The 10,118-nt window shown below is 32.8% G+C and overlaps 1 protein-coding gene across 1 annotated transcript in view; it reads left to right on the plus strand.

The window, feature by feature from the left end:
• Window positions 1-10,118, plus strand: part of LOC108748377 (BCL2/adenovirus E1B 19 kDa protein-interacting protein 3) — a 30,512-nt gene that overhangs the window by 6,434 nt on the left and 13,960 nt on the right. The window contains exon 2 of the mRNA XM_018486513.1: window positions 6,499-6,676. Within this exon, the coding sequence (XP_018342015.1) occupies window positions 6,499-6,676 (178 nt within the window). The remainder of the gene's footprint in view (window positions 1-6,498; window positions 6,677-10,118) is intronic.

The following is a 10,118-nucleotide window of genomic DNA, read 5'->3' on the forward strand; positions in this document are numbered from 1 at the left end:
CATTTTATTAGCTAAGCGTATGTAAAAGCGTTTAAAAAGTTAAATGGATATTCTTCGTGCAGACTAGATGCGTTAAATGTCGCGTGAAATATTTACATTGTGTTTTTTATTAACTTTCATAATGTTGAGAATAAACGGCTATTAAGGCTTAAATAATGTTCAGTTTGAAGCAAATTATATAATTATCATAATCTTTATCGCTGAACAGTTGGTCGGAATTTTTTATTTAAAGTATGTATGACCACGTATCATACGTTTAAACAGGTTAAATACAGCGATGCTTCTACTTGCGGTTCGTTGTTACAATGGAGGCTTTTTCCAGACACGTTTACGCAAGAAGTGACAAAGCGTCGGAGATCAACTTGCACATTCTGCGGTATCATGGTACTCTTGTAGTGTCAACACGTGTTGCCTTGACAAGCACGTGTTTGTTCACGTACTGTCAACTTATGGTTAGTTGGTGCAATATTGGCTGCGTTCAGCAGAGAAAGCGGCTTTGCAACTGTTGTAAACTTTTATAATATGATTCGTTTATACATTTAAGATCCAGTGGAGGAACTAAAGGCAGGACCAATCATATTAAAGAATTTTGCAACAGTTGCAAAATTATTTGCTGGACCCTACCGTTGTTTTTTTCTCTAGTTGATAAGTGCCGCTTTAAGCACATGCAGCTTTTCTGAATTCTTGATCATATCTTGAGTATGGAATGAAAAATCGTGACGTTATGAAATTTTTTAAATATAGTTGAATTAAGTTAAATTGTTCATAAATATAATGTACTTTTGCTGTCGCTGTGTATCAAGTGAACGATTGTTTGACGAGTGATTGATAACATGTTACATTTACTGAGAAACAACAAAACCATTTTTCATTCCACGCGAATAAATTCTGGATAAACGTTAAAAATATGCTGTTATTTTTATACTTGAGTTGGAATGGGCAGTGCGATTGAAAGTAACATATCAAGCTCACCGATTAATGGCTCGAAGTCTGGTTAACAAAGTTTAAGCGACAGTTATCGTAAGTTAATTTATGGGGATAGATAATTGACAAATGACGTGACTAGAAATCGTGTATGTTCAACGTGAAATAGCAAGATATCTTTAGAAATCAATTGTAGCGATTTTTATGTAGACAAAGTCGTACCGCGAGGTCAAATTGAAGTTAAATGCAGCAACGTGTTAACAAGCCGTTAAAATACATTAATAATTAGTGCAACGTTTAAGACACCTGTTCACTCACTGCTATCTTTTGTGACATTAGAAGTGAAAATACACAATAAAAATTCTTACAAATTATATTTGTATAGAAACATTTTTCAATAAAATATTACTTGCAATTGATACAATAAACTAAAAACTGTCTTATTTCGGGATGAGAAATAAAGGCTCTCATACTGCAGATAATGTTAAATTCATAATATCAAATTATATCCAATTTGAATTTTTTTTTAATTATTTCTATGTAGATTGTCACTGTTTCTACTCTATATGTCATTAATTTAATTAAAACAATGGAATTAAATAATTTAACTTATAAAAATATATTAAATTTGACTCAAGTAGTTTACTATTTACCAAGTTGCATACATGAATATGGACGCTGTTTACTTTGAAAATAATTAGAGAAATTAATTGATTTATATTTTGACACACATAAAAGTTAAAAATACAAAATATTATTTAACTCAAGAGGTTTGCTTGACATCGAACAATATAGTGATGAGGGAACAGAAGCCTTAAACTTTTATATATAAAACAATCAAGAAAAAACATTAATGACGAGCATTATATTAATTTGTATTAGTAAAATAAAATCTTTTTTTTCGTACTGCGAGACTCTAATCCTTGCATCTCTGAACGTGGCAGTCGGAAATGTTTCACATGCGCCTTTTGTCGCGGCTTGCCTTCTTAACCGTCGCGTTAGATTTGCGTCTAGTGGGCGATTTATCTCGCGGATAGAAGCTCCGATTTGTCAGCGCTACCAAACGACGTAATCTGTCCACGTTGATTCGCACGAGATCGCCGGTGATCAAATAATGGCAATCGTCGAGTCTCTGAATAGGCACTCCGGTGCTTTGATTCCCGACGTCCATCGACGTTCGCAGCCTGAGTGCACAAAGTAGCGATAAGTGCGTTCGTTCGTTCGTAATCAAGCAAGAATCCTGCGAGTGGCCGCGATTAACTCCCAGCTCGTGAATAATATGAGAGGATTATGCAAGTAAACGCGGTTTGCGCGGTAACGTATGCCGAGTAAACAACGTTCCGCTTCGCGCGTCGACGCCGTCCGTTGCGAATCCAGATGGATTCATACGTAACGAGAATGGCGGCGTAGGTTGCGAGTTGGCGTTTGTGAGCTGCTAATTTAAACGTGCGGAATTTTTGTGGGATGCGATCCCGTGAAGACGCGAGAAAACGTGCAGACGACAAAACGGAGGGCAGAACTGACGTGAGAAACAAGAGATTCCCGGCCACGTGTCGATTGTTTTTCTGCGTGTACCACATTATGTAACGTGTATCAATAAATTAATGCTCGATGACATAACGTAAAATCGTTTAAGGTTATCAAGGTCCTATTCCATCAATGTAGATTAACTTATTTAATCTTGGTTTAATTTTCTTTTTAACTTGTTCTAACTCTAAGAATTAAAAAAAGGTAAAGTAGTAAGAGTAAAACAGAGATTAAAAGTTAATCTCTTATATAGATATATTATCTATAGATTACACTTAAGCTTATTTAACTCAAATATAAAAATTGTATTTGTCTCATTTTAATTTGTAAAAAGGCTTTATGATTATAAATCAAATTATTAATATTAAGGAGCATTAAAGCCAAGGCTGATTCTTTTCGCAAAATTTATTTTGTTATTACTACGTAGGTGATTTAAATTACAAACCAAATTTTAATTGAGTCTTCAGTATTGAAGAAATCATTAAAAATTTTAATGATTGCATATGCATTGTTTTAATACTGAAGGTGACCCAATTATAGAGGTCGAAACATTTATAATTTAAATCGACTATACAAGAACAACGAAACAAAAATTATTTTACGAAAAGAATCAGCGTTGGCTTTAATACTTCTTAATATTAATAATTTGTATTTTTCATATGACTAATCACTAAACTGATTTGTAATAATAACTTTAAAGTTGCTACAAAACCATTAATTTATTAATTAGTTATAGCTATATAAATACAATTTTTATATTATTATTAGGTTGAGACCAACCACGAGTTAACCAAAAATGAAAAACTCTGATAATTTTTTCAAGAGTGATCCTTGTCTGCGATATCTGATACATCACATAATCAGGAATTCTTCACGTTTGATTTTTTGTCGCAATTTATCGGTGCATCTGGGAAATTAAACGGGACAAAATGTTAGTAATGTGCAACATAATTTTAAATTCCGTTATATCTTGCACGGTAAACAACATCGAGTGACGAAGTATGTCTAAAGAATTTACGTCAAGCGATGCATGTTTCGCACGTTTCGAACGGTGTCAAAGCATTTATTAAGTCAACTTTTCCATTTTCCGACGACCTCGCTACGATCTAACGTCGCGTACATTTATGGCGTTATCGCGCACATCTTTCCGAAGCGACTAACAATGCAAATTGATGTGTCGCATTCGATCTTCCTATCTACCTGCTGCATTGTTTACAATATACATAATCTTCCATACTCGAGCGGAACGATATCTACGGAAATTCTTTGTTGGGAAAATTGTGTTTTGAAAATACTTCGACGAGAAAATATTCGTTATATATCTAAAGTATATACCGCGATCGTGCTATTTTCTTCGCTGATAATGGTTAAAAAATTAATCGAAACGTACATTTAAATGATCAATTGTCAAATTTCTTTCTAACAAATATTTTGAATGGTTTAATATCAGCAAAAGGATCCTTTGTTGAAATATTAGCGCACTGTCGATTCCACTAGCTTTATAATTTTTTCCTTTTTATCGTATTTGAAAATATTCATAATGCGCTTATAAAAGATAGACAATTATTTGATAGATAATTATTTCATTCTGATAAACAGGTGGAATATCGTCGCAATGTTTCTGCATTCCCCTTGAAAAAAATCTCATAAATTTGATTTACAATCTTCTCTAATGCGTTAATACCTTGACGAATAGAACGAATTATAGATAGGTACTCATAATCGGTTCTTATTTTAAAACCATCTTAATGTCTTAAGACGTTAAAACGGTATGATCGACTTATGATTTCTTAAGGCTGTATTTAAAACGATCTTAAATATGTAAGAACCGACTATGAATACCAGCCATAGAACACCGCGTGCGCAGTAACTATTAATTTTTACAATTCACATCCTTGCAAGAGCATTAATCACTTGCGTGCCTATATATAGTCGATTATTTATTCCGAGGCAAGAGATCGCGCGATAAACCCAGTGTGTCGTAAATTTTCGGAAGTTCGTGCGTAATAATGAATTTATTGTTTGGTCCTTCACGTATTTATATATCGCCACCGAACGGGAATGTTAATCTCGCATACAGAAAAACAATATTAGATCGACGTTATTGCAGTTTATTTTTACCTGCAATTATTTGGAATAATCGTACGAGGGAGCGAATTTTCTTTGCTTTCCGCAGAATGCGAGTCTCGAGGGTATTTTAAAACTATGTTGCGATGTTTAACGCATCCAATTGGGCGAAAGTGCAAACGTGACTAACGACGGTTTGCGAATAGGTGAACGAACTCGAAGTAAACCTTATCGCCCGGATGATTTGTACGGTTAGAAGAGCGGAAGAGCTGCGGTCATCGCGCCATGCTAATGTCGCACGTGCATCACACGTGACGCGTAACGACCCGCGTGAACATCACGACGATTTATGGTGACTGATAAACCGATTGTTCCAATCGACCAACCTGATTTTTATCCTCCCTTCGTCCTGCCAATTCTCGCGATACATCATAAATTTGCTTACGCAATCGATAAGAACGTGAATACGATGAATAGGAGTTTGACCGTTAACTAATTGTGGTTAATCTTTTTATTCGATTTTTGATTTTATTTTTTATTAATATAAACATTTTGAGGTCAAAAATTTAAAATAACAAGTGTCGCGCTTTTTTATTATAGAATAGAACGCGTTGCGTCTATTCCGAGAAAATCAGGAGTGCGGAACGTGAACTCTGATCAGTGATAACGTATATTTGTAGATATTAATTGAATTATGGAGAATAAAACTTGTTTACGAAAATCTCGTTTATTAATCGTTTCTACGACGAAGACTTGCAAGTTGAAAATTAAGTAAGATAAAAATATATGCGCGGTCGTTTCGTAATTATGCAGGGAATAAGGCGTGTTGGAGCGAAGAATATAAAGTCACGTACGTTATGCTGTTAGCAAATCTATCGTCATAACGACGGTAGATGAACCCGAGATTTCATGGCGATGAGATCATTCTCGTTATGTGATTAAGCTTGCAAGCGCAGATATTGATCATACCATTTCACATGTGTGAACTTTAACAAATTATATGTACGTTACGAGTAGCTTAAATTCTCATAAAAATAATTACGTAAAATTAACTCGCCTGACGTAATAATTTTTTATTGCAATAACATTAGTGTAGTACAATTTTAATGAAATTAATTATAAATAAAATAAAATAAAATTAATATAAAATTTCGTAAAGAGTTGCTATTTAACAAATTTAATCTTATTTATCTATTCACTATTTAATTTTATAAACGTTATCTTTTTTATTTTCTAATAATACTTTACATATTTTATTGTAATACTTTTTTTTTATTCTTATTTATTATTCTTATTTTTTATTCTTATTTCAGCGTGTTAACATTTAAAAGCACTTTAAAGATACAACATTTATTATTATTTTAAAAATAATATTTAACATTAAAATATTTCAATTAGTACATTAATAATTAAAATTGAAAAATTACGATATATGCAGTATCGTTTCATTAAATTTTCGCTAAAGCGATATGGATTTCAATTTCATCAAGAGTTTTTTTTAATACAGAAATGGGGTAATTGCTTCTGCTACTATTTATTGTAATAATAAATTTTATTATTTCTGGAAGAAAATTGAAAAATTACGATACATATTATGATGGAGTCTCATTAAATTTTCACTAAAGATATATAAATTTCAATTTCATCAAAGGTCTTTTCAATACAGAAAGAAGTTCTAATTTTTTAGTACTTATTACTGTAATAATAAATTTTATTATTTCTGTAAGAAATTTACTCATGACAATGCGAGTAAAATATAATTGAGTAATTTATTCAGAAAATTACTGTTGGCAGTTGTTATTCATTCTCTCTCTCGATCGTTTCTAGGAGATAAAATTTTCCTCGTGTACGGAAACATTGTATTATTATCGAAGGACACTGAAAAGTGGCTGCTGCGCGAATTGCCGGAACTATTGTAAAAGCTCGCGGAATTGGATAAGCATTCAGCAGAGAATAACAATTTTTTTTCCAACTGCGCAGAGTCCTGGGTGGAGCTGGTGCCGGACCCGCCGCTGACGGCCCGGACAACGCCGACGCCGTTCAGCATTACCGGCGAACGTGAATATCTGCGACTTCTCAGGGAAGCACAGAGAGATTCCACACATTCATCCGCGAAGCATTCCCTGGCGTCCTCGCGCCGGGACACTCCGAGGGACAGGTAAGACTTTATTTTCCGGATCTTTTCCAGAGTAAGTAAGTTGGCGACGCCTTGGCGAAAATCGCGTGGGACACATAATTTTTCGATACTTCAAGAACTAGAAAGTAAGCGATTTCAGAGTAAGATACCGCTTTTCGAGAAGTTTGGGAAAATCTTTTCGATCGTCGATTTGCCAGAAATCGGATCAAGATTTTCAGAAATTTCGACGACTGAACTTGGACAGCTCTAACTAAAGTTAACTTTCTGCAAAGTTTATAGAGCTATGGTACATAAAAATAATTAAACAGTAAGATTTAAGCAGTAAAAAAAATCAATGGATTTATTACTATTTACGTTATGATATCTATGTATTTACTTTACGATATCTACAATGATTGCTTGAATTGTAATGTTTCAATTTTTGTGTCATGTAATAAAAATTGATGAATATCAAACGTCACTTTTGACCTATTTTGACGTTAAAAATGAACGTTGAATATCAGCATGAAAAAGTACTTTATACGCACAACAGAGCCAAGCACGTGAGGATTTGAAAGGCGCTTTGAAACAGTATAAAGCCAACTCTTATAATATCGGAACAGTTTGAAGACTCGGCCAACAAAACCGGCCGTTCAACTATACACTTATAGTCACGCAAGTTCTCGGTGCGCAAAAGACAACGTTTCCTCTCACATATTCTGCACGAGTATAACGAGAGAAAACGTCCGCTTCCGTTCCCTTTCCTTCTTGGGAACGACTTCGGAGTAAGAAAAGAAGCGTCGTGACTCAGAGGCGAGGAATGACGATCCGTACACATGGAGAACTATTTTTTTTTTTAGTCGCTTCATCATTAAGCGTCGGGGTGTGGCTCAAGGTCGCGTAGATAAAAGCTGTAGAAGGCGAGTGACCCTGTTGAATATATTATAATTTCGCTTAGCGAATTGCGAATTACATACATAGAAATAAAACTTTAAAATAAAAATTCAAAATTATAACTGAAAGAATAATTCCTTATTTTTTTGAATTTTATAATGCATGGCTCCAAAAATTCATACTATTTTTTTAGAGCAAACTTTTCATAAATTCCAGCAGAATTTGATCGATATATAATTATTATAATTACTACATTGTTACCTGCACTTTTAAATTGATTTTCAGTTGTGATTGTGTCGCAATAATCGTAGCAATGTCGCATATCGCTTGTAAAAAACAAAAGTTATAGTTACAAGTAAACATTTATATTTTTACTTTCGCTGTTTAGACGGCTGAATTAACACGTGGCTCTTAACAGGATTAAAATAGCGTCATTGAGAGACCCGCGCAAATATCTTGGCAGGAGAACAATTAATACGCGTTTGTACGACTTGTTGACAAAGAAATGTAAGTTCGATATCTCTGTGCACAGATTGATCTATTAAAAATATTAGTCGCTGATTCTCTGACGCAAAAAAAATTTTTAATGATTTGCGAGAAATATTATACATACTACTCAAGCGCGTCATAATAAAAAGCATTGATCTGTGGTCATTCGTGTCATATACTTTGTGTTTCTCTAACAATAAGTAATATTATCTCGAGCATGAAAATCACGATCCTATTATTACCTGCGTAACAATGAATATCTAGTTCAATCTCGAGACGATATTCTGCGGTATGTAACATTGTGTACGTCATATTAAATTATTTAACTCGCTTTGTGCTCAGTTCTATTAATGTAAATTAATTTTAATCTCGGTTTAATTTATTTTTTATCCTTTTCTAATTAATTTAAAATTAAAAACAGATTAAAAGTAAATTAAATTTAGATTAAAGTTAATCTATATATTAATAGAAGTGGACATTATTTATTGCGTCGTCTGTAGACTCGGCGTTATTACCCGTCTTCTTTGCGAAAAAAATTTTGAAGAAGAAAATTAGCATAGGCTGTTTAACCAGTTTGGCAACGACACGAGTACGACAGTTGTTAAACGTTTTAATACATGGGAAATAAATATATAATACATTTATTAAATATCGTTTCTAACGAAAAATTTTATGCACGAATTAATAAATTTTGATTTTTTAAAAAGGTAACAAATTATAAAAAATTAATTTTTATGTAAATATACACTGTTAGAGAAATGTAACCACGAGCTTCCTTTTATGTATTATAAATGAAGCTGTTATGAATGCTGTCATTATGAACAAAATTAAAAATAATGAATGATTTAACTGAAAATTAAGTTACTTTTAAATGTAATGAACGTGTACATTAAATTTCAATATAACATTCATTTTGCGTTCTACGAATCATACAATATAATAAAAATAATATATTTCTTTATCTGATTTTTGATATACATAAATTTCAAAATTAATCTCTTTGTGGTTCAGATTAATAGTCAGTATAGAATATTTGATTTTTATTTTGATATATTTGTTTATGTCGACTCTATGTATACGTACACAAATATACTTTTCAGTTATAAATACATTAAATTTAATGTAATGTCATGAAATTAAATTTAAATTGTTTAATTTAAGTATAAATAATAAAAGTATATTAAATTTTATGAAATTTTTAACAGTATATATTAATCCAGACAGAAACGAACGCTTCTTAGAAATGTTGTTCCTCCAGGATGTATTAATAAAAATTAACTTAATCAATATTAGATATATATATATGATGATAAACTACATTAGATTACGTAAGATATCTCATTAAAATATAAGAGAGACTACGATATTAATCTTTATATATTTAAACGATTGCGAAGTTAAACATAGTGCGTTTTATCTTGAAAAAAGAAAAATCAAAGTAGAAAGAGTCGATAACGCGTAATACGTGTATATGATGCACTTGATATAAATGCGCTTATCGCGACTTGCAACTCTTCACCGAGATGCATCGATGATTACGAGCCCGATAGTGATTGCGCTGCTCTTCGTCGTGATATCGATGTTGGGGCGCAAGGATAACCGCAGCTATCAACCGCACTGCAACTGCGAGTGTCAGTTCGATCGCGGTTTACAATGTACTGATGGATTACGCATAATACGCGGGAGGTCACAAACTTCCAAGGTGACATATGTATTATCGCAGCGACTTTTCGCGCATCGTTTTATCGCTTGACCGGAACGAATCTGGCGATAAGCAACTTGGCGACATTTCTCGGCGATTCTTGCGCAAATTAATCGAAAAAGAAGCGGAGAAAATATAACGTTCATTTTGCGTTCTACGTATCATACAATATAATAAAAATAATATATTTCTTTATTTGATTTTTTACATATATAAATTTCAAAATTAATCTGTTTGTGGTTCAGATTAATAGTCAGTATAGAATATTTGATTTTTATTTTGATATATTTATTTAACATGTTCGATTCCATTTCTGTTTGTTTTAATAAATTGCTGGTACACACACACACACACACACACACACACACACACACACACACACACACACACACACACACA

The sequence above is a fragment of the Trachymyrmex septentrionalis genome, unplaced genomic scaffold, assembly GCF_001594115.1.
Source record: "Trachymyrmex septentrionalis isolate Tsep2-gDNA-1 unplaced genomic scaffold, Tsep1.0 scaffold22, whole genome shotgun sequence".
In the NCBI taxonomy this organism is placed as follows: Eukaryota; Metazoa; Arthropoda; class Insecta; order Hymenoptera; family Formicidae; genus Trachymyrmex; species Trachymyrmex septentrionalis.